The following is a 24,891-nucleotide window of genomic DNA, read 5'->3' on the forward strand; positions in this document are numbered from 1 at the left end:
AGATTATGAGAACCTAAACGTTTTCTTGAGTGTCTCTAGGACTTGGCCTTGCATTTTCTTTGAAGCATAAAGATGATCAGATTCAGACGTTGTATGTGGATAGTCAATATGTATCCACATAGTTGGAAAAGCTGCTGATACATACACAGGAACAATAACAGATTTGAATAAAACACCAAAAGGTGTTTAATACTCGATTGAACCAGACCTAATTAAGAACACGAGAATAGGAATGAGAATAGGACGTTCATCCTAACTGGGGAGTCAATGCCTTTGAGAAAAGTGGAGTGGTGTAACGTGGTAGGAAGAAGGAAGTGAAGAAAAGAGATTTGGGAAATAAAAGAATACCATCGAACTTCAACAATATTCAAATGGAGCGTAACAGTAAATAACTTCCAATTACTCGCAATGTATACTTGTCAGTGGATCATAATATACCCATCCATTCTGTGGTTAAAACTTCACCAAATGAAGCTGCTTCCATGTCAGCTCCATTGAATACAAAACTGAAGAGACAAATTGGCCCAGAACATTTGGTGGGCCAGTTTCTGAAGTGCTTCTTGCAATCTGTTGTTGTAACTTTGGTAAGAAGCCTTAAGAAACCCAGAGAAAAGTGTTTACTGTACTTCCAGAGCGTATTTCTCTAGCTATAACATAGCTGCTAGTAGCTTGGGTGTGAAGTCATTCATCATATATTGCATAGAATCATAACAATTTACAGCTCAGAAAAAGGCCATTTGGCCCATTGTGTACAAACTGGTTGATGAGGAGCCATCCTACTAAATCCCACTTCTTCATATGTACATATAACAGTTAGGAAGTTGTTTTATCATGGGAATAAACAAAGCCGATTTCTGCATTGTCCATTGCCTAAATAAACACAATTCCTACATGGATGAATGGATCACAATCTGTATTGGGAATGTAGCTAGTTTGGGACTCCCTTAAAAAGGAAAAATGTTAAATTTCCAACCTCTGCTAAGGCCAACTAACTTAGCACAAACTAGGAAACAGACACTTTGAAATAAATTCACTGAGTCTTCAAACCCATTGACCTTCTACCCAAATCAACATTATAGTTTCAACTAATGCACCTGGATTAAGCCCTATCTTCCACTGTCTAAAATATCCCCTTTAGTTGAAATATTCTAAGTCTTTTTTACTTCAAATGAATAAGCTTCAGGGCTGCAGAGGTACAAAGGTTTACAGGCAAGCAAATATGTTTGTGTAGTTTATCAGGGTACAGCTGTTGCTAATACAATAGACTCAGGCAGTTCCAAGTATAAAGTCCATCTGTAATGTATCCAAGGTCACAAGACTGCAATGTGACCGAGAGGCATTAGAAAATCTATTTCCTTCTGATTGTTGATAAAAGCAGGGGTTAAAACTGCTCTGACACCACCCCCCTTAAGAACAGAATATTAAGAATCTGAAGTCACCATAGAAACACTCATTGTTTTTCCTGCCTGTGGAACATTTTTCTGAATTTAACTTTCACACATGTAGAAGTTAAAACACAATGCTAACTATTGCTTCATGGACCTGGGCTTCTAAAGTCTATATCAAACTATAGGAAGCCGATGACTTGATATGGTTCAGAGAGATCTTCAACTTTTCATATTCCTTCCCCATATTTGTCTCAACACCAGGGTTAGAAAACACAGGCACAGGGAGCAAACCTTCAGCACATTAAACCTACTTCAACATTTTAGCAGGCAAGGCAGAAACTTCTCACTTCAATCACAAATCCATGCACTTTCTCCAGATCAAACATGAGAATAAAATACAGAAAGTGCTGGAGAAACTCAGCAGGTCTGGCAATATCTGTGGAGTTAACCTTTTCTATCCCAAGACTCTTATTTGCAACTAAGAAATTTAAATTTGACTGAAAATGTTGACTGAAACTAAGTGGTAAAATCCTGTGACTTACATTGTGTATATAGCATATATACAGACCATTCAGTCCAATTAATCCATGGCAGCTTTCTCCCATCCTTTTTCAAATGAATCCACAGCCATTCCTTCTCCCCCATAGGTTTGTTCAGTTTCGCTTTACTTCTTTTAACTTCTCCCTGTGGTAATGCGTGCCACATTTTCTCAACTTTTTGATGAAAGAAGTTTAATTTGAATTCTCTGTTAGATTTCTTGGTGACTATCTTACATTGATGGGGACGAGTTATGCTCTCCCCCACAAGAGGCAGCACTGGGCAATGTTTTCCCAAATTGAGTTAAAGTTTGTTGAGTAAGATTCATGGTTCCTGGTCCACCATGGTTCATAGCAACTTTTCTCATATAATGTCCTGGACCATTAATTGCTTGTTTGGGCTCTACAGCATCCCACTCATGAAACCATTTGGTAGGAGGTGTGCCGCACAGGAGGCTGTTACATAAGAGCACATGGTGTTGGGTTAAGGGTACTGTCATGGGTAGAAGATTTGCTGACTGACAGAAGGCAGAGAGTGGGGAGAAAGGGGTCTTATTTAGGATGGAAGCTAATGGCCAGTGTTGGGACCACCACTATTCACATTATACATTCATGATCTGGATGAAGCAACTGAGGGCATTGTTGCTTAGCTTCCAGATGGCACAAAGATAGTTGGAGGGACAATAGTGTTAAAGAAATGGGGAGGCTCAGAAGGTCTTGGACAGGCTAGGAGGGTTGGCAACGAAGTGGCAGATGAAATACAATGTGGGAAAGTGTGAGGTTATGCACTTTGGGAGGAAGAACAGAGGCAGAGACTATTTTCTAAACAGGGTAAGGCTTTGGAAATCTGAAGCACAAAGGACCATAAGAGTCCTAGTTCTGGATTCTCTTGAGGTTAACACATAGGTTCAGTTGGCAGTTAGAAAGGCAAATGCAATTTCACAATTCATTTCAAGAGATCTAGAATACAAAGCCAGAGATGTACTGCTAAGGCTGTGTAAGGGTCTGGTCAGACTGTATTTGGAATATTATGAGCAGTTTTGGGCCCCATACCTAAGGAAGGATGTGCTGGCCTTGAAGGGTGTCCAGGGAGGGTTTATAAAAAATAATCCTGGAAAATAAGAGCTTGTCATATGAGCAGTGGTTGACGTCACTTGGTCTGTACTCAATTGAATTAAGAAGCATTCGGAGTGGGGGGGGGGTGGTATGCGGAGAGGGGGGCACATGTGGGCTCTCATTGAACCTTATAGAATATTGAGAGGTCTGAATAGACTGAACACGGAGAAGATGTTTCCACTAGTAGGAGAGACTAAAACCCTAGGGCACAGCCTCAGAGTGAAGGGATGAACTTATAAAACTGAAGTGAGATGGAATTTCTTTAGCCAGAGAGTAGTGACTCTGTGGAACTAATTGATGCAGGGGGCTGTGTCGGCCAAGTTATTGACTATGTTTAAGACAGAGATAGATAGGCTCTTGATTAGTAAGGGGATCAAGGGTTATGGGAGAAGACAGGAAAATGAGATTGAGAAACATCAGCCATGATCGAACGATGGAGCAGACTCAATGGATTGAATTATCTAATTCTGCTGTTATATTTTATGGTCTTATGTTTTAGATGCTTAGATACTGCTAATGATGTAGATACTGTAACTAAAAACATCTAAGGATACTAAATGGAATAAGAAACATTTATTCAAACAGAAAATTTCAAGGGCTACAAAAATAATGAGGTCCACATGTTCCATGCCATCAGGAGATACTGCTTGCTATATAACCAAGAGATAGTCACACAATTAAAGAAGATCTAAACCTGACTCATTTATCCTGGAAGTATGTTTCAATCACATTCTCTCTGGCTTCTCACATTCGACTTTGCATTGTTCTATCATACTCTCTTGATTTTCCCTCCCTACCAATGTCCTGACTCTCAGACACAGTATTTATAATTCTAGTCCAGTCTGATTTTTGGGCAATGGCAACCCCCTATCAACATTCTGGAATCTGGACCCATTAATATTGCAGCTACAAGAGCAGGTAAGAGAATAGGAATCCTGCAGCAAGTAACTCATCCCCTGTCTCCCCAAAGCTTGTTCACAATCTACAAGGCACATTGCAGGATTGGTATGAAATATTCCTCACTTGCCTGGATGAGTGCAGCTCCAACAACACTTCAAAACCCAGGGCCAACACAATCTAGGAGGACAAAAGAAGCAGATAAATGGGGACACTACCAACATTTGCAACTCCATTCATTATTCTGAGTTGAAAATATATTATTGTATCATTAGTGTCACGAGTCCGAAATCCTGGAACTCCCTCCCTGACAGGATTGTGTGGGTATCAACAACAAATGGACTGTAGTGGTTCAAGATGGCAGTTCACCATCACCTTCTCAGGGGCTTTCAAATAGGCAATAAATTCTGACTTGCCTGCAATGGCCACATCCCATGAATAATTTTTGTTTTTAACATCCTCAACTTTATCCTGAGAAGATTCCTGTCAGTTCCCCATTTTATTTCCATCAAGGACATTTCCCCCCTTTGTTAGCTCCAGTTTTGAAGGGCACAGCATACCACAGTGATACAGCAGACTTTCTATGAGCTATACCACAAGGGCCCATTCCACAATGCAGGCAACCAAACCTTATCTTATGGAGTCTGTGGTCAGTTCCAGTGTAGGCCTGGTGGAAGCATGGGCAGTATTGTTGCTTCATTCTGTGTCAGACTGAAATTCTGTAATGTTGTTATCAACCGTGTTTGGATGGAGTAGGCCATGTCTCCCAGCAGCCATCCTTGTATGGCCTGAGGGCCTTGGAAAGAAACAGGAACCTTTAGGTTCTTTATTATGTTTATATCTATCATAGCTGCTCTTGGGACATCTAGTGCAGACCTTCAAAATCTGGCACCTAGGGTAACAGATAAGTTGAACATTGAGGAAGAATAAGTGTTATCAGTCAACAAACTCTGTAAGTTAGTGATGGCAAATTTGTATGACAAGCGTCAAAACAAAATGGATGCAAGCTATAGCACCTAGCATGTGGGGGAAGCCAGCAATGGTGGAGAATCCCTCTGCCCGTGCTGTTTGACCCTCCTTGCTGTGGGGGAAAGGATATGTACAGCTGCGATTTGGAGAAAGTGGCATCAGTTATATCCCAAATGCATTAATGGATCAAGGATTATGAGATGCCACACAAGTCTCCAGTTGCTCCTTGAGATGAATAACAATTCAGGGCAGCTGTAACCTTAACCTTAACATGTACCAATATGGGGTCACTACCAAGTTTCTTTGGAGCACCAGTCCCACTCCAGCAGATGATCCTGTTCAGTGATGATGGCCGGCAGTATCATTAATCTGTGTCTGTATGTGTTTCTGAAAGCTGCAGAAAATGACAGTGAGCTCTGTAGATGTACGGTGCCATTATGCTCCTCTGCCTCATTACGGGATCTTCAGCTGCTACTTGTTCCTCTGGAGGCGACGTGTCACTTACTGGAGTTTGCTGTTTTTTACTGAGCTTGCTGAGGATGCAATTGCTGCCTTCTTTGACAATGTGCTTTCCATGATGGATGCATTAGCAGATAATGTGTGGGGAATGTCAGAAAGAGAATACCATTTCATTAAGCCCTCACATCATTTGTAACAAATCATTAACTCCTGACATACTGAGCCAATACATACTTTGCACTTTTTGCCTCCATAAGGGGCCCTGAGGTATTTAATTTTATCCAAAAGTATGTTGCATAATAAGTTTGCACAGTATGTTTATACTATATTTTGGGTGTGGATTTCTGGAAGTGTGCCACTGTGATGGCTTCCCCTCCTGAAAAGGCACTCTTCAATAGCAAAGATGTGTCCTTACATGTTCACCGTCCATTGTACAAGTGTGGTAGCTCCAAAGCATCCACTGAGAACAATGAAATGTGTTTCAATAATACAATGCAATACACCACAATACAGCAGAGGAACAGGCCCTTTGGCCCATCAAGCCTGTACTGATTCCTAATCCTTACTTTCATGTTTCAGAAATGCCAAACCTAGGTGTCACTTTTAAATTAGCATCTGATTACATTTGCTTAGCTTGCACATTAAAGAGGCAATTTGTCTGAACAATATACCCTGTAATGGCAATGACTGCTTGAGGCCAGAATGTGTAACATACATTCTTGAACAATGAATAATTGCCAATGAAGTGCAATTTGATGCCAGATTGCTGGTGGATCCATGAAGAAGGTAACTGTCCTTAGCAGGGCCTCAAATTTAAACAATTTTACTAAATTCCTGAAGAGAAAATTTGTACCTTACTCTGCCTTAGTTGCTATTTTGTTTCATTACTGCACAGTTGTATTTGAAGGGGAGATGGCAACATTTAAACTTCATGTTCTTATGAATGAATTGCAGGCTGTTCCTAATTCGGAGCAAGATACCCTTATTGTTCATGTTCCCGTTTGCGATGCTGCTACTGTGTCGCTGATGATCTTTGAACCTCACATAATTTCTATTCATTAATGCCCCCAGTTTACCTACAAAACCCAAGGCTTTGTAAATTGCCATGCTCTTGTTTGCCATATATAATCATGTAGAGGTCAGAGTGATGATGACTTGTGTAAACTTCCTGTCCCACTGATAGAGATCCTGCCCATTTGTCATACATTGTCCCCTTCACTGTAATCGTTACCTCAGCAAACCAATCCAATGAAGACCATCACAAACTTGGTCGATATGGACAAGTAGGGCCGAAGGGTCTATTTCCATGCTGTATGATTCTATGACCATTCATTTTCTTGTCAAAGGAGAGAAAAAATGTAAATGACATAGAAGTGCGATTAAATACAAATACGTGGAAATGATGTAGTCACCACTGAATAGACAGATTCTGAGGTCATTCTTTAAAGCTGAAGGGGAAAATAGGAAACTTATTTCTTGATGTCAGGATTTCGACTTTTTAATTCTCACCATGTTTTTCCAACTTTTTTTGCTGTTGCCTACACCACTCAACAAAGTAGAAATTTCCTTATATTGTCTCTGTATCAATTCAAAACTTTCATAGCTATTAGGCAACCCCTCAACCTTCTGTATTCAAGAGAAAAGATAACCACCATGCCAATATTTCCTGATATATATCTCATCCTTGTAAATCTTCTCTGAAACCTCATCTGAGCCTCTACATCTTTCTCATAACATAGCAACCTGAACGACACACAGTGTGACCTAACCAAGGTTCAATAACGTTTTGACATAAATTAACTACTTTTCAATTTTCTTCCTCTATGATTAAAGCCTAGTGCACTGTTTGCTTTAGTCACGGTCATGATCATTTGTACTCTGTCATCCTTTGTTCCTTTGTCTCACTTAGATTTGCAACTTATAAGGATTAAGTGATTTCTCTGTTTTTCCTACCAAAATATATCCAGCATATTTATCTGTGTTGAGCTTGATTTACCTTTCTGCAGATGTATTAATGTTCCCGTGCAATATATTGCTTTCCTCTTCAGTATTGACTCTGCTCCCACACCCCCCAAATAAGGCATTATCTGGACATTAGCCACCCTTTATCCTGTTATATCCCTCCTTCCCTAAAGGTGTGGGTTCTTGCTGTAGAATGTTACTATGAGGTCATCTGTGTCATCCAACTGATCATTTTTCAGATGTAGGTCTAAAAATAGCATTAGGATTGGGTTATCTACAAGTTTCATGCAACATTGCAATTGTCATCCAGTGAACAATGCACCCTTCCTGTAACACAATTCTGCTCTGCAATCAGTAGGGTCAAGGACGAAAATATTTTACACTTAATCAGGAATGTTGAAATCAATTGTGCTACTTCATCATTAGTTAAAATGGGGTAATGCTTCACAACACAGGCTAAAAATCTAATCTGCAAAATCCTGGTCTCTGTAACGCAATCATGTACTTTTATCCTAGTTAAACATCGGAATGTCTGATGAACTTGTATATCACAGGAACATAGGAACAGGGTTATTCAGTCTCAAACCTGTTCATCATTCAATCCTAGATCCTAGCTGTACCTGGCTTCTGCATTCTTGAATCTTTTGCTTGATGAAGATATCGTGATTTCAATTTTGAAAATTTAAATTTACTGGCCCTCAACAATATTTTGTGGGCTAGAATTCCAAGTTTTCATTGCCCCTTTTACAAAGTTAACAATCACACAACTCCAGGTCATAGTCCAACAGGTTTATTTGGAAGCAGTAGCTTTCGGAGCCTACTCCTTCATCAGGTGGCTGTGAAAGGGCAGCGCTCCAAAAGCTAGTGCTTCCAAATAAACCTGTTAGAGTATAATCTGCTGTTTGTGATTTTTTAACTTTGTCCACCCTAATCCAACGCAGGCATCTCCAAATCATCCCCTTTTACAAAGCATTGTTTCTCAACATTGATGGCAAAGCTTTAATTTTAAGCCGATATCTCCTCATACTGGACTTCTTCAGCAGTGGAAATAGTTTCTGTCTACTTTTTCTTTTAACTACCTTGGACACTTCAGTTAGATCACCCATGATCTGTACTGAACTGATGACAAAGCTTGGCTTTCCTAGCTGACCACATTTTAGTCTCAGTATCATTCTGGAGAATCAGTGCTGTAGCCTTACCTAGGCCAATAGTGTGGTAGTCTAGTGTGGTAGTGTGATGTCTAATAGAAGATTTATATAACTGTGATCTAAATTCCACACAGTATTTCAGCCCTCTTTAAATATCAAATCCTGATCACACAATCACAGTCGTCACAATCTAAGTAAAGGCTGAGTACACCAGCAGAGAGAGTCGGGTTAAAGACTGATTTTTGTAGTGATTCAGAGAGCAAAAGCTGTAATTCCCTGTTTGAAGCTGTGCAAAAATTGGCAGCTTGGTGCAGATGATGTCAACAGTTTCCTGACAGCATGCCAGGGTCGCCTTGGTAACCAGACTGGCAAAAGATGAGGACTGACCTCCTGGAAATGCTTTCCACTTATCAAAGCAGAGGCCCTGAATTGCAACATGAGGTTCTTAACAAACAGTAGTCTCAGATAATACTCTCAGTAATTTGTAACATCCCCCAACTAGACACAGATATTAAACACAAGGGTCTCCCACAGACTAGGAGCTGTTTAAATCCCCTGTCTCAGAAATGAATAATAACAGAAAGATAAATACAGGATTTAAAGCTGTACAATCCCACATTTTATATTTGATGTTAATCTAGAAATTACTACTATAACTAAGTGAACCTGTAGTACTTTTGTATGACAGTCCTCTACTGCATTTGTATTAATGTAGATGTTAACCTGTTTATGTTTAAATAGCACTGTCCCTTTGCTAGACTTTAAGGAGAACAAGGAGAGGCATACTACCAAGTATTGCAAGAACAACGTCTCGGAAATAATATTTCTCTGTACTCCATCAACTTCCTCCTCTTTTTTGAACATATTGCTTGACACAACAATGCCACACTACCTCTTGATTCTCTTCCACCATCATGGTAATCTGATCATACAGTGATAATGAAGTTATTGGATGGAATCTTGTGTCCTCCCCAATGGAGGGAAAGTTCAGTGCTGGTGGGGAGTTGGGAGAAGGCATCTAATCGGATAAGTGGGTCTTGGGCATGGTTCCTCAGCATCTTCCTAGCTATGTCTGTGGTTGGGACGACCATGAATGTCTGCACCAATCAGAGCTCTTACAATTACCAATTAATGCCCACTAGCACACCATTAACGTTCATCTAGCAAGCAGGTGGGATTCTCACCATGTGGGGAACATGTGAGTGAGTTCATCCTGTCAAGTTTACTTGCAGACTCCCAAAGTGAGGTGTGATCCTTACTCAAAGAGACTCATTGCCTTTTCAAGAGACATGGTATCAGAAAACAGTAGCCTCTTAAGAAATACTCCATTGTGGCCAAACCTCTTCAATGCTTTCACCTATGGACACCTCTCCCTCCTAACCTGGCCTCAGATCTAATAATGACACGAGATCTTGAGTGGGCATGAAATCAGCAGAAGCCACCAACAGCTGATTATGCCACCTTTCAATATATCTTCCATCCTCTGATTGGCCAGAGGTCTGGGTAAACACCCATTTTAATATGTACAGTCATGTTTAAATACAAATAAGGGATATATTTTCTGTAATTTACAGTATCAGTTGCCAAATAAGTAACATTCGGTCAATGTTGATGTTAGTTTTTTTTGCAATAAATGTTTAAAATGTTAAAATCTTGTCTTAAAGTCTTGCAATTTCTTCAAGTTGATCACTGAAAATTCAGATCTCTTCGTATAGTTTTGCTCTTTGTGGGGATCAGAGCAATAATGAGATCAGTTAACTTGGCACAGCCTTGGACATGATTTCAGGAACTTTGCATTTGATTTCATTCAGTTCCACACTTGGCAATGTTTTTATCACCAAGAATTATATTTGTCCTTGTTACAATTGTTATACAAAACTAACTGGGCGGCACGGTGGCACAGTGGTTAGCACAGCAGGGACCTGGGTTCAATTCCCGCCTCAGGCGACTGACTGTGTGGAGTTTGCTCGTTCTCCCCGTGTCTGCGTGAGTTTCCTCCGGGTGCTCCGGTTTCTTCCCACAGTCCAAAGATGTGCGGGTCAGGGGAATTGGCCATGCTAAATTGCTCGTAGTGTTAGGTAAGGGGTATATGTAGGGGTATGGGTTGGTGGCGGGTCGGTGTGGACTTGTTGGGCCGAAGGGCCTGTTTACACACTGTAAGTAATCTAATCTAATCTAATCTAACTTTCCAAAAGGTGACAGCTATAGCACTCTTGTCTGTGAGCAAAAATCTGTAGGTTTCAGTCACATATTAAGGACTTCAGCACAATCCCTTAGTTAACATTTCAATACAACACTGGCAAAGTGCTACGCTGTCAGATGTGCCAACTCAACTTTTATGCAGATGTAGATCCAGTCGTGCTATTTTGAAGAGTAAGGTTTGTTCAGTGTACTGGCCATTAATTTTGCCTTAATCAATATCATTAAGAAAAAAACATTAGTTATTTACTTCAGTACTGATTAAACCATATGTAAGTTAGCTTCATTACTTCCCTATGTTTCATGAATGACTGTCTGTGAAAGTATTTAATTGGCTGAAAAGTGAATTAAGATTTCCTAAGACTGTATAAGAGTATATAAAAGCAAATAATTCCTTTTTTTAAAGCATTTTTTCTCACGCCGTTATTGTGTTGCTTCTTTTTAAATTGACATAAAAGTGATGAGAAGGCAATTTATGATTAAATTATGGAAGAACTCCCCTGAAGGCTCACAGACCAGGGATGCCACTTGTTCATCCTCCTGTCTATCCTGCCAGAGCTGAAGTAGCAATAATGGTATCACCGATTATGGAAGATTTTCCCGCTCATTTTCACAACTGGCTGGTAAATGAAGCAATCTAGATACTAAATTAGCATAGGATTAAACTCAGCTCTGAGGCCTCCTGAAATGCCAAGATGCTATATGGTGCTCAGTTAAAACTCAAAGATGAAAAGAGATAAGGTAGTGAAGGGTGTCGTTGGAAATGTACTTTAGGAAGCAGTTAGTAATTTTAGAAGAGGAGGGAAGGGGCATGAGGTGCCTGGAAAAAACAACATGCAGTTCTCTGGCAGATGTATAGAGCAACTCGAATGAGACCTATTTATGAATGTGTGCAATTTGCTGTGAATGGCTGGGACATTTGGAGGCAGCCTCAAATTTCCTCAATTAGTTGTAAGCATGATTTTATCTTCACTTGTAGGTGATTTTAAAGAAAATTAAGGATTGCTTTTGTCATAAGGAGTGTTTGTAAAACCTGTTTTGCAAATGGAACAGAGGATAAGATGGCTATTCTCACTATTAGAGAAGTGGTGGCAAAGTAGTAATGTCAGTGGTCTAGCAATACTTGAATCCCTGTGTTGTGGACATTAGTTCGAATCCAACTGTAGCAGATGTGCAATTTGAATTCAATAAAACTCTAAACTTAAAGGCTACCCTAGAGATGACCTTCTGAGAAGGAAAGCTGCTGGCTTACATGTAATTCCAGGACCCACGGCAATGACTCAACTGCCATCTGGGTAATAAAACATTGGCCCATTCATGAATAAATAATACAAAATATGGTGCAATGGTTGAGTGGTTTCCTGCAAAAAAAAAAGATTGAATCCTGATTTATTGTCTATGAAATGTCTGCCAAATTATTTTGGTCAGATTTAGGAAATAGTTTGTAAATACACTGGAATATAACTATAGAATATTCCAAGGATGAGGGACTTTGACTCTCCTGCTCCTTGGACGCTGCCTGACCTGTTGTGCTTTCCCAGAGCCACTTTTCGAATCTGACTCTCCGCCATCTGCGGTCCTCACTTTCTCACTTTGACTGTATAGATAGTTTGGAGAAATTGGAGGGTGGTTTTCTTTAAAGCAGAGAAGATTATAGAGAGACCTGAAAGATGCTTTCAAATATGAAGGAAATGGCCAAATTAATGAAAAAAGAGACTTTTACTTAGAAATTATTGTAAATAACTAGCATTTGAATATTTCCTAGAAAATAGTTTTGTTTAAAATTAGCGAATAGCACAAGACTTTTAAGGACATTGCAGGATAGCCAAACACCTGTGACACAATCCACAGAAGAGTATTGGAACCTTAAAAAAATCAACAAAGAAACAGTATTAGCAGAGTAATAAATGTTGTTTTCATGGACATACAAGGAATAATGGAAGTCTCTCTTTCTGCTACAGTGGCAAATTCTAAGATTTGAAAGAACCATTTAAAAGAATAAGAATTCTAAAGGCCATACGTGTAAACAGAGAGCAGCTATCTTCAGAAAAGAAAGAGTTGAGTCTTATTTTGAAAAGTTAAGATAAATAAATTATATCGTGAGTACAGTTCTCTTCAAATGTATTTGACTGAATATCTACAACTATTATTTTTTAAGATAGACTTGAACATTGTGCGTAGTTTTGCTGATTTCAAAACTTACAGAGGGAAAACAATTTTATTATAGCACCCAGGTTAGAAGTTTCAAAGCTAATTAAGTTCCTTCACTGATCTGGAATTTACCTTAGCTGAGGTTTTAAGATGACAATAAGTTTGATTAAGGAAGAATACTATGCTGAATTGGTGGGGGGGGGGGGGTGTTGACATGGTATGGGTGGGGGGGGGGGAAGTTGATACTAGCTAAAACTAGTAAAGCCATCAAGAAGGCTTTAAAATGTCATCAAACGTCATCACCAAAATCAAGAATGTCCATTACAAAGTAGATAGAAGAGAATTGGTTCCGTTAATGAAAGGACTGATGTCTCGAAAACACCAACTTAAGGCAATTGGTTAAACAACCTAAGAAGACATGAGGAACAGCATTTATAAGGCATTGAGTGATTGCAATGTTGAAAACACTGGTGAAAGGGTGGTGGAGGCAATCTTAATGGTGGTTTTCAAGAGAGAATGAATTAGTATTTAAAATAATAAATTGTTGGGCTTTTGGAAAGGTACACAGAGATGGGACTAGCTGGATTGTTGTTGCCTTTAGTTTTGAAGCCCAGGACACCCTAGATACTTAATCCCGTGCGTCTGGTGGCTAAGTCCTGGGAGGCTTTAGGGTGAAAGGACAGTAAATCGAGTACTTTTTACGTTTTTTATGCTAAACTTTTATTTATTAGTCTTTCAATTTTATACCAAGTAGTTAGGTATCTGTACTGAGGTATCTCGTACCTAAGGTGATGCCATAAGCAGCATCACTGCAAACTTCTCACTGCACTCACTCGAGAGCACGTGACAATAAAGCTAATTCAGTGAGTTGGCACAGACTTGATGTGGTCACTCCTACACTGTAACCATTCTATAATTCAACGATTTCCTGATGCTGGGGCTGTGGCATTTTGCTCAGGTAGAAGAAAAGAAATGTTACTTTTCCGTGTCCTGTGCGACACCTGATACATAGTTCCTAAAGCTGGAATTCACTGACTGCTCCCAATCTGTAACACTGTGCTTTTATGACTGTCAGAAATGAGAGTAACAATGGAGTAGAAAAGTTGAACTCAATGTGCACAATGCCTTTTTCTTATGTCACCTTTAATTCTTCTGATTTCTGCAAAATGGAGACAATGACATAGTGGCAGTGTTACCTAAAAAAGGTTAAGAAAAGGTTTAGGGTATAGAGAGAAAGACTTAAAAGGGTCCCAGAGACAACTTTTTCACACAGAATGTGGTGCATATATAGAATGAACTGCCAGAGGAAGATACAATTGCAATATTTAAAAGAATATTGGACAGTTACATGGATCGGAAAAATTTAAAGGCCAAACACAGTCAAATGGGATTAGTTCACTTTAGGAAACCTGGTCATCATGTGCACTCTCCCTCCACATTCCATGTTTTCTATTTCCTTCAAATAAACTTTATTTGCTTAAGCAAACAATTTGTTTTATTTTTAAAAATCAAACTAGAATGAGACACTGCATGTTCTGTATTCTTTACTTTCTCTCTTTGTTGTCTGCTTCTCGGTTTGATGTTAGAAAATAGAATACCTGTCTCGCAGATTTACAAAATTAGCATTTACTTTTTTTCAACACATGCCACATGTACAGAATGCACAATCTTAATTTAGCTCATAGCTTGAAGCAAAAGTATCAAGTCCAAATTCAAGCTTTGTGGAAGAGGTTGAAGTCTTCAAATAGAAAAACTTCAGCCAAGGCATTAGAAGGTACAAAAGTTAATTAAGTGGACATACTTAATCACTATTGTGAAATATATAAGTTTGAAGTTGCATTTTTTAAAAATTACTTTTGCACAGAACAGGAAAATTCAGCTCAATTTGACTCTGCTGGTGTTTATAATCCATATGAGTCACCACCATCTGTCTCACCCCAACTTTTCAACATAACTTTCTCTTCCCTCATATATGTATCTAGTTTCATTTAGAGAGTATCAAAGATATTCGCCTCAACCACTTCTAGAGGTAGTGAACTCCACACTATAATCATCCTCTGAATAATTCGTAGGATCCATATAGTGTGTAATTTGGCCCATTGAATCTGCCTCAACCCTTCGAAAAGCATCCCACTCAGACTTACCTTCTAACCCTATCCCCTTAACTCTGCATTTCCCATGGGCAACCCACCAAACCAGCACATCTTTGGATTGTGGGAGGAAACCAGAGCACTTGAAGGAAACCCACGCAGACAATGGGAAAATGTGCAAACTCTATAGACAGTCACCAGAGGCTGGGATCAAACCCATGTCCCTGGGTGAGGCAGTAGTGCTCACCACTGAGCCATCGTGCTTCATCCAAAAAACTTACCTTTTCTTTCCACTTGGATGTATTCATAAGGATCTTGTATTTCTGGTCCTTAGTATTAATATCTTCCATAAGTGAAAACAGTTTCTCAAAATCTAGTTAGTCAGAACTGCCCATAGTATTAAACTTGATTTTAACATTTTGGGGGGCATAGAAGTTTCAGTTCCTTCAAAATTTGTAGCAGTTTTCAAGTAAAATGGGGAAGCAATTTAACCAGGGGCATGGGTAAATTTCAAACTGCTTTTCTTTATATTAGTATTTTCAAGAGATTTGATAACTTCTAACATGTTTCAGCTCATACTTTGTTTTTTTTAGTTACTGGCTAAATTTTATACCATGTTTTACAATTTTACAGCTACATATTGTTAGTAGAATCAGTATAAATATCGTGTGAAGGTTCACATATTATTAACATCATCATTATTATAATGATGAAACTTGAATTCTAAAGTGGACATTGCAATTCAACAGTCTCTGAAACAGGGCAGAAGAAGAGAAGTCCCGAGTGGCTTAATGTCAGTAAGAGAAAAGCTCCAGAAGTAGAAGACCGTGGAAATAGAGTTTAGGGACCTCACGTGAAGAAATAAGTGAGCTGTGTTAGCAGTTTGCTTAAGGGTGTCTGGAAGAGACATCAACTAAAAGAAATCATGAAGTGACTACAGATGTGAGCTAAAGAGAAATTAGTTAAAGCCATGTCCAAGGAATTCTAAAGTAGAAGCAGAGTGACCACACATTGAGGGTTGATGATTGCATGGTTGTTATTGAGCGGAAAAGATTTGAATATTAATTTCTGATATTTGTAATAAGATTGTTTGAATTAGTTCTTTGAATTAGTCCAAAATATTTCTTATTTTTATTTTGTATTCAATAAATGCTGATGACATTTTATAAAAACACATTTGTAGCCTTTTGTGAATATGTTCAGTGATTAACCGCTACATTAAACAAATTGCAAAGCTAAAATTAACTGTCCATCAAGCTAGCAACCACCTTGGGATCTGACTTGTGAATATTACAATCAGCTGGGATCATAGAAATTGGGCAATTTTAAAATTAATTAATACATCAAGACTAAATGTTTCAGCAGTGGACAATGTCATTATTACAGTACATTGTTCACTGAAAGAAATAATTACTGTGTGACAAGTTTACTTCAGAAATATACAAATAGGAATGTATATTGGAAAGAAGTTGACAAAAACTCTAAAACATGCCGAAGGGAAGTACGATTTTCAAAACATAATGTATACAACCATGTAAAATCTACATCATATTACCATTTGACCTCTTCTGGCATTGCACACAGAAATTGAAGACTAACTCTAGTCTTTGATTGAAATGGGGTTAGTAGGCAGAAGGGTCATTGGAAAAAAAGAAAACTAATTCAGTCACCATTATAAAGTAATATATTATGTTTTTATTTTTCTATTCTCATTGTATCCTCGGTCCAAAGTTATAATGCAACTTATCCATGTAACCTGTCATGCTATAATTACATGCTGCTGCTAATGATTATGCTTTAGCTTCTTCAATGAGGGAGGGCATAATTACAGCTTTACAACTTTTATATAATCAGTTTGCATTATAAATATGGGAATGAGCATTCATAATAAAAATGTTGACAGAGAGGTCATGTGGATGCAATATTGTTCATACTTAATTCATGGAATAAGCTGAGACTTCTTTTCTTCTTTTCATATAGTTGACATCCGGGAAATTAAAGAAATTCGACCTGGGAAGAATTCAAGAGATTTTGAACGTTATCCAGATGATGCACGCAAACTGGATGCTAGTCTGTGCTTTGTCATTCTGTATGGGATGGAATTCAGGCTGAAAACACTAAGTCTTTCAGGTAACTTACTGAATTCCTTTTTTTCTCATCCCAAGGAAAGAGATGCTAGAGCTGGAATCTGGAACCTGAATCACGGTCAATTCATTATCAGGACTAAGCAGTCCCCCATTGGGTACAGTCCAGACTAGGCAATATGCAAAATAATAATCTCTCAACTTTGTTCTATCAAGCAGTCTCAGATCAGATATAAACATGAATGCCGACTAAAACACTCCTGACAGTAACCTTGCAAGATGTCAAACACTTCAGCACAGACACATGCTGCACAGTGCCTCTGCCTCTCCCCGGTGCATCATTGCAACAATCCTTGCACTGTATTGGAAGACAGATTGCTGGACATCTGCAAGGCACGATAAGACCCTTTTGCTGCTGAGAGTTCAACAATGATATGATATGCTGCAACAGTATGAACCATAGTGGGAGAAAGCTGAACTTACAGCCACAGAGGCTATAGCTCTTTGGACTATCAAGTCTCAGCTGTTCAATAATTACCACCTGACAATTGTAATCCTACCTACCAGCACTTGGTCCATAGCCATGAAGTGTACACCTAAATACTTCTTAGAAGTTATGAAGGTTTCTGCCTCCAGCACTCTTTCAGGTGGTAAATTCCAGATTCCCACCACTTTGTGAATGAAAGCATTTTCCCTCACATCTGTACTTTGTGAATGAAAGCATTTTCCCTTACATCCTGCTTAAATCTACACCTTTTGCTCATTGATCGCTCTGTCAAGAGACAAACTTTCTTCCAGTCTAACCTGTCTATGCCCCTCATATTCATATTTATCTTAATCATGTCAATCTACAGTCTTCTGCTCTAACAAAAATAACCCCATTCTATTCAATCTCTCTTTGTAACTAAAACCGTCCTGTCCAGACAATGACCTGGTAAATGTCTGCACCCTCTCCAGTGTTATAACATCCCTCCCACAATGTGGTTTCCAGAGTTGCACACAATACATGAGTGCTGGCTTAATCAAACTTTTGTACATTTGCAGAATAATCTTTCTGCTTTTAACCTCTATTCCTCAGCTAACAAATATGCATGCTTTCTTAATCTTAGTTTTCCAGCTATTTAGTAAAAGGCCCATTTTCTCGACTGTTCCAGCGATGATCTGGAGCTCAGTTTTTTTGATAACTATATCTAATACGTAACCCTCAGAGCTACACTTTATCTTTGTGCATAACACTGCAGCAAAACTCATACCCCCAGCTAATCCACCATTATCATCACACCAACTAAACACATGGCATTGCACTTACTGAGATATTTCCCTCTATTGTAAATCTTAATGCCACATTACTAGAAGCTACAGTTCCTAACTGGATCAGAACAGAAATCATACATTCTGGTGCCTTGCTTGTTATCGCCCTTGCCCCCCCCACCGCCCCCGGCCCGCAACCTACTTCCTGGTTTAACCCTTGCTCAGGTACAGATATTGAAAATCATAGCATCAGTGATGCCAAACAGTATTGTATTATTTTAGCAAAACTACTTGGCTTTTGGACTTCGTTTTTCTTTTAAATAAAAAGGTAATCATATCATGCAACCTGTTCTGCTTCTTTGACCGCGGCCCTAAACAATATACAGATGACAAAATGTAAGCAGATCTCAAAATGGGGTTGAAATATTTTATGTAGGTTTAGAAAAACTTCTTGCGTTTAATGCTCTGTAACTTTGCTTACAAAGTCCTGCAAAAGCTCAGGTTTCAGTGTGATACTTTTTATAATTACTGCTTTGTCAGGCAATTACAAATAACTTGCTCATTCATATAATGCAGCTAGCTTCATGTATGTAAAGCAACACCCAAAAAGCAGCGTTAACAGAAAAATTACACTTTACATTGAATGATAGACAGGTTCTCATTTCAAGTTGAAGCTACCAACACTTAGAAATGGCCAACATTGAGTAAATAGGAAACTAAAGTACTGCAGATGGTAGAAGTTTGAAATAGAAGCAGAAACTATTCAGCAGGTCAGGCAGTGTCAATGGACAGAGAATCAGGGTGAATATATATCAGGTCCATAACCTGCACTGTATCTGATGAAGATACACCGATCTCTTATCTCTTTCTGTATATATGTCACAAGACTTGGTGAGCATTTGCAATACTTCCCACTTCTATTGGAGCAAAGAAAAATCTCTTTAGCCAGATAAGTGGGCACATTTTGCACATGTATGTGTTGTGTATATGTCCAGTTCACTCGCAATCTCAATGTTTTCTCTCACACACAGACTCTCACACACTCACTCATTTACATATTCCAAAATTCACACTCACTATATCTCCGATTTTCTTCATCACAGACACTCTTTCTCCTTTAGGATATTCAGGAAGACAGGGGAAGGAACAAACACTGTTAATCACTTGCACACTGAAAGGCTTCAGCTCACGTACTGTCATTCTGTATATTTTAACAGAAAGCTGGGAGACAGAACCTGCAAGTTGGCAGGCACTGGGCATAACTGGCCTGCAACCAGAGCTTGGGAAATGTGTAAGATAAGTACCACATTACCAGACAGTGAGATCACACACAAGTTCTGTTTTAGAGGACTCAGATAAGCAATTCAATAGGCTGGCCTGAAGGAGTAGTCTGATTAGGATGTGTAATGTGTATGTAAGTGGGAATGCTGCTCCTTTAAAAGAGCTGGTGATGTCACCTGGAGGGGTGGAGCTTGGGTCCAGTCTAGAATTGGTGTGCAGGTATGAGTGATATCAATAAAATGTTCCTATTCAAATTTACCATTTGTCTACCTGGGAGATAATTCCTAGTTCCAAAGGAAGCACCAACATAACAATTGGTGACGAGGATGGGATCCAGCTCACAATTGCATGCAACTGCCATTTTTTTATGGTGTCTGGTGGAGATGTTGTCTGAACGTCAGAAATGGTGTGGGATTAAAGTGGTAGCATTGAAGGAAGTGGTCATGAAGGGACGCATACTGTAGGCGGTGCCAGGGAAGAACGGTATGGGGGCACAGCTGGTGGGGAAACGGCCGACATGAGAATGCTCACCAAGGAGACTTGGGCTGCCAACAGGTACTAGACTCAAATGGAGGGAAAGCAAATGGCAGACCAATTTGGGGGAATGGGACCATGTGATCAAATTGAAACATTAGACTTTATAAACAAGACGCTTTAACTTCCCTCCTCAGGCAACTGACTGTGTGGAGTTTGCACGTTCTCCCCGTGTCTGCGTGGGTTTCCTCCGGGTGCTCCGGTTTCCTCCCACAGTCCAAAGATGTGTGGGTCAGGTGAATTGGCCATGCTAAATTGCCCGTAGTGTTAGGTAAGGGGTAAATGTAGGGGTATGGGTGGGTTGTGCTTCAGCGGGTCGGTGTGGGGCCGAAGGGCCTGTTTCCACACTGTAAGTAATCTAATCTAATCTACTTAACTTGTTCTTAAAGTGGACAAAATGACTGAGGACATCATGGTACTAGTTTTTTTTTAAATACAGCAGGAGCAAGACCTAAGTAATTTTAAGATAAGTTTAAGATTTCCATAAATTCTGAAGTGAGGAGATACAGACTTACACACAGAACATGGGGAGATGCATGAACTGCTTAGGTTTAACTATTAATGGTCACCCTCCACCCCTTCCTGCAGACAAAGTTAAAAATCACACAACGCCAGGTTATAGACCAACAGGTTTAATTGGAAGCATACCTGTTGGACTATGACCTGGTGTTGTGTGATTTTTAACTTTGTACACCCCAGTCCAACACCAGCATCTCCAAATCATTCCTTCAGACAGGCAGTGTAAGTTAATATTGAAAAATGTAACAAAGAATGGAACATGTTTCAGTGGCAGGTGTTTCAAAAGCATTACATTTTATAAACCAGTCAAATGGACTGCAGGATCTTTTTAAATTTCTTTACCTTTGACAGTCCTATGTATCAACTCTTTATTTTGCTGATTAACAGGATATGGGTATTGTTGGCTAGAGCAGCGTTTGTTGCCCATCCTTAATTGACCTCATGAAGGTGGGGATGAGCCACCTTCTTGAACTGCTGCAGGCTATTTGCCAACAAAGCTGGTAGGGTGTGAGTGCCAGGATTTTGACTCAGTAACAAAAACCTAACCAAAAGCAACGTGAATGATCATTCATGTCGTTCGTGCTGTATGGAAATATTACTGCTGGAATTGCTTATGTTAAAGCAGTAACCACGTTTCATGTTAAATGCAGTTCTGAGAGTTATCAGGCTCAGTATGAATGCAAATCTATGAATTGCAAGATTATGGTATATAAGGTGATGGTCATAATTGGTTGATCGTTCCTGTGCCAAACATTTGTCAGAGCCATCCAAATACTTCACTCCCCTTTCCCATGCTACCTAAATGTTTCTTTGTTCAAATATTCATCCAGTTACCTTTGAGTATTAAACTGAATATGTTTCTGGCACTCTCTAAATTACATTCCAGATCACCTCAGCAAAGTGTTAGGTCATCTCTGATTCTTTCTCAATTACTTTAAACCTGCAGCTTCTAGTTATTGACCTTTCTGTCTCTGGTAACATATTCTCTTTCCTTGCTTAACCAAGATTGTGTTACTGAATAGCTCAAAGAAATCTGCTTTTAATCATTTCTTCATTAAAGAGGGCAATCCCAATGTCTCAGATAACTGAAGGTCCTCAACAATGATACATTTCTGGTAAATTTCTTTGGCACATTTTCTAATATTCTTCATAACCTATAGTGCCTGGATTGAATAGTAGATGCTTATCCTGTATTTTATAATAACTGGTACATTTTTAAAAACTCTGTTCCTTTATTAATAAAACCAAAAATCGCATATAGTTTTTAAAAACAATTTTCTCAACTAGTTCAGCCACCTTCAAAGATTTATGTTCAAACTTCAAAGCTGTCTTAGACATGCTGGCCCTTTAAAAGTATGTTATTTAATTCACATTGTCACTCTTCATTACCCTTACCAAAACATACAACTTGGTATTTCTTTGATCACATTTCTGAGTTTAGTGTAATCTGTAACTTTAAAATAATGCTCCGTTTCATACATGTCAAGGTCCTTAATATTGATAAAAAAGAGCAGTGATCTTAATGCTAACTCCTGGGAAAACGCCACTGAATCTCCACTGAAAAATAACTGTTTACCTCTACACTCTGTGTTTTACCCTTTAACCAGTTTTGTATCTGAGCTTCTGCCGGTCTTTAATTTTTGCTGTTAAGTCTATTGCATGGCAACTTGCCAAACATCCTTTGAAAGGCCATATATACAATACACTTCTTAATAGAATTTCATTGTTTGCACTGTATGAATTTATTATTTGTGAGGGGATGTGAATGGTGTGCCAATACATGTGATACTCTTCTACCTTTGAGGAATATTTTAACCAAATAAAACACTGAATGTTCATAGGGACACTACACACTGTTCTGAAGAATGATCTGCTATGCTAGGTCTTTAGGACTCTGGAGTAACATTATGGCAATGTCATGGAGCTGCTTCTCACTGGGCATAAATAGCACAGTGTGGGCAAAGTTGAGAAAGAAATGAGCAATGTCAAAAATGAAGCAGATGGCTGATGTCTAGTCATGTGAATACTCGAAGCATGCAGAGAAGCGTGTGGAGTGGACCGACTAGATTTGGGTGCTGGGTTCATGAAATAGTTACAAAGAAATCCAAGCCTGAAGTCAGTTCTTGACTGTGCCTGCTCATCAACCAGTCTGTCTTGAACCAACACTCTTGGATGTAGGCAGAAAACCACACAGCAGAAAGGGGTCTCCCTCAGCATGCTAATCAATTTGTGATGAATGCAGAATCCAAATTAACTTTACATTGTAAAAACTTGCACCAATTCCATTCACTCATTACTTCCTGAATTTGCTTAACTTTTTTGGTCCCTGGTCCATCAATGCTTCAATGCTTCAATGTTAAATATTCTCATTGCCAACATTGACTCCATCTCGCCCTTCCATACCTCAGTAACCTCTTGTACACCTAAAACTTGTCTGACAACTGTGTTCCTCTCACACTATCCTTTCGTGCTCTCTTCATTTTCTTTGCCTACAATTGATTGCATGCCTTCAGGTATATAGATTCTTCAAGTTCTGATTTTTTTTTAAACATTGAATCACTATAATTTGGAAACAGGCCATTCAGCCCAACAAGTTACACTGACTCTCTGAAGAGCATCCCACTCAAACTCACCCACTCCTACACTATCTCTGTAACACTGCATTTCCCATGGCTAATTCAGCTAAACTGCATGTCTGTGGACACTATGGGCAATTTAGCATGGCCAGCACACCTAAACTGTGCATCTTTAGACTGTGGGAGGAAACCCACACAGACATAATGTGAATGTGCTAACCCCACATGGACTGTCACCCAAGGCTGGAATTGAACCCAGATTCCTGGTACTACAAAGCAGCAGTTCTAACCACTGTGCCACCTCATTTTCTCTCTGGACCTTCCCAAGTTTTCACCTCTCTCTATCTCCCCCCTGCTCCCTAACAAACTCCTTAATTCAATCCTTTTGTCAATCCTTGGTTACCTTTCCTTGTGTATCTTTCCTTGGCCAGTTGTCAGTTTTTATCTGATTCGACTCCTGTAAAGAGCTATGGTACATTTAATAGCCAAAAAGCAATGTATATTTGCAAATTTATGTATTACATCAGTTTATATTAACTTTTCCAATCATTTTGTCATGAAATTGTGTTAACCACTTCTTACAATCCTTTTAACTTTGTGTGAGAGAAGTAAGAAAATACAAGTGTCTGTTGAAAGATCATTATGTGGATCAGGTCTGAGCCAGTTAGTAGATTCCTTACAATGCGTTTGTGGACATTAAGTTACAATGTCTATTAAGCTATCAGCTTGTTACAGAAAGGCAAACGGTTCATACATGCCCTTTAAGAAAGTAAACCTGCTGTCCTTATCCTGTCTGTCCTGCCTGTGAGTTGCATCTCAAAATCAACCTTTCACTGTTGCTGACTGAAGTGGCTTGACCTTTATGTAATACACTAAGTTGTCAATTCCCAATACAAGACAGCTACTGAAGGAAATGGAGAGATATGCTACTGATGAGAAGAGTTGTTCTCAGTCAGAGTTTGGGATACGTAATTACAATGCAGGGGGGAGGGCGATTCTCTGTGTATTGCTTATTTTATGACGAGGAATGCTGGTTGTAGCACATGATGCTTGAAGTCAAAGGTGCTCTATTTATCGGTCCTAAATTTTCACCTTTTTGCACGAATCTGACAAAGAAGTTTAAATGAAATAAATCTTTTCAAAGTACTTTTTAGTGATGATGATTTTCATTGTCTACAGCATTCAATGAAGACGATATCAGTTTCTGGATAACAGGATTGAACTGGCTAGTTCAGGACACCCAGAAGTCTCCGACACCCCTCCAGGTAGAAAGGTAAGATATGATCCTTGTATATCTAATAATGGAGGTTAGGGTCTATTGGGAGCCATGTTGTAATGTGCCAGGTTTTTGAAATGGTCAACAATTTCTGAGGGCTGGTTTTAAATGACAATAGAGCAGTGAATGTCGCAAGTTGGAGCACTTCATTTGAATAAACATGGACACCGCTATCCTGAGGAACTTTACCTGACTGTTTTAGCTACCAGAGGAAGTTAGAGCCACAAGATATATTTTGATGGAAGTCAACTTTTGCACAGTATACTGGAAGTAGTGTACAAATCGAGTACAACCATCACACAACTGCATTCCTCTGAGACTGACTAACGTTGGCTCTGTCTTCTCCTTTCAGATGGCTCAGGAAGCAATTTAATCTGATGGATAGGAACAAAGAAAACAGGTGAGCTGCAGACGGGTTTTGACATTTGGAAGGGTTTCACCATTCCCCAATGAGT

The 24,891-nt window shown here is 39.2% G+C and overlaps 1 protein-coding gene across 2 annotated transcripts in view; it reads left to right on the plus strand.

The window, feature by feature from the left end:
• LOC132815071 (1-phosphatidylinositol 4,5-bisphosphate phosphodiesterase gamma-1-like) overlaps nt 1-24,891 on the plus strand; it is a 203,018-nt gene that overhangs the window by 80,001 nt on the left and 98,126 nt on the right. For both annotated transcript variants that reach the window (XM_060823772.1, XM_060823773.1), the window contains exons 2-4: nt 16,896-17,045; nt 24,340-24,433; nt 24,789-24,836. In XM_060823772.1, the coding sequence (XP_060679755.1) occupies nt 16,896-17,045; nt 24,340-24,433; nt 24,789-24,836 (292 nt within the window). The remainder of the gene's footprint in view (nt 1-16,895; nt 17,046-24,339; nt 24,434-24,788; nt 24,837-24,891) is intronic.

The sequence above is a fragment of the Hemiscyllium ocellatum genome, chromosome 4, assembly GCF_020745735.1.
Source record: "Hemiscyllium ocellatum isolate sHemOce1 chromosome 4, sHemOce1.pat.X.cur, whole genome shotgun sequence".
Lineage (NCBI taxonomy): Eukaryota > Metazoa > Chordata > Chondrichthyes > Orectolobiformes > Hemiscylliidae > Hemiscyllium > Hemiscyllium ocellatum.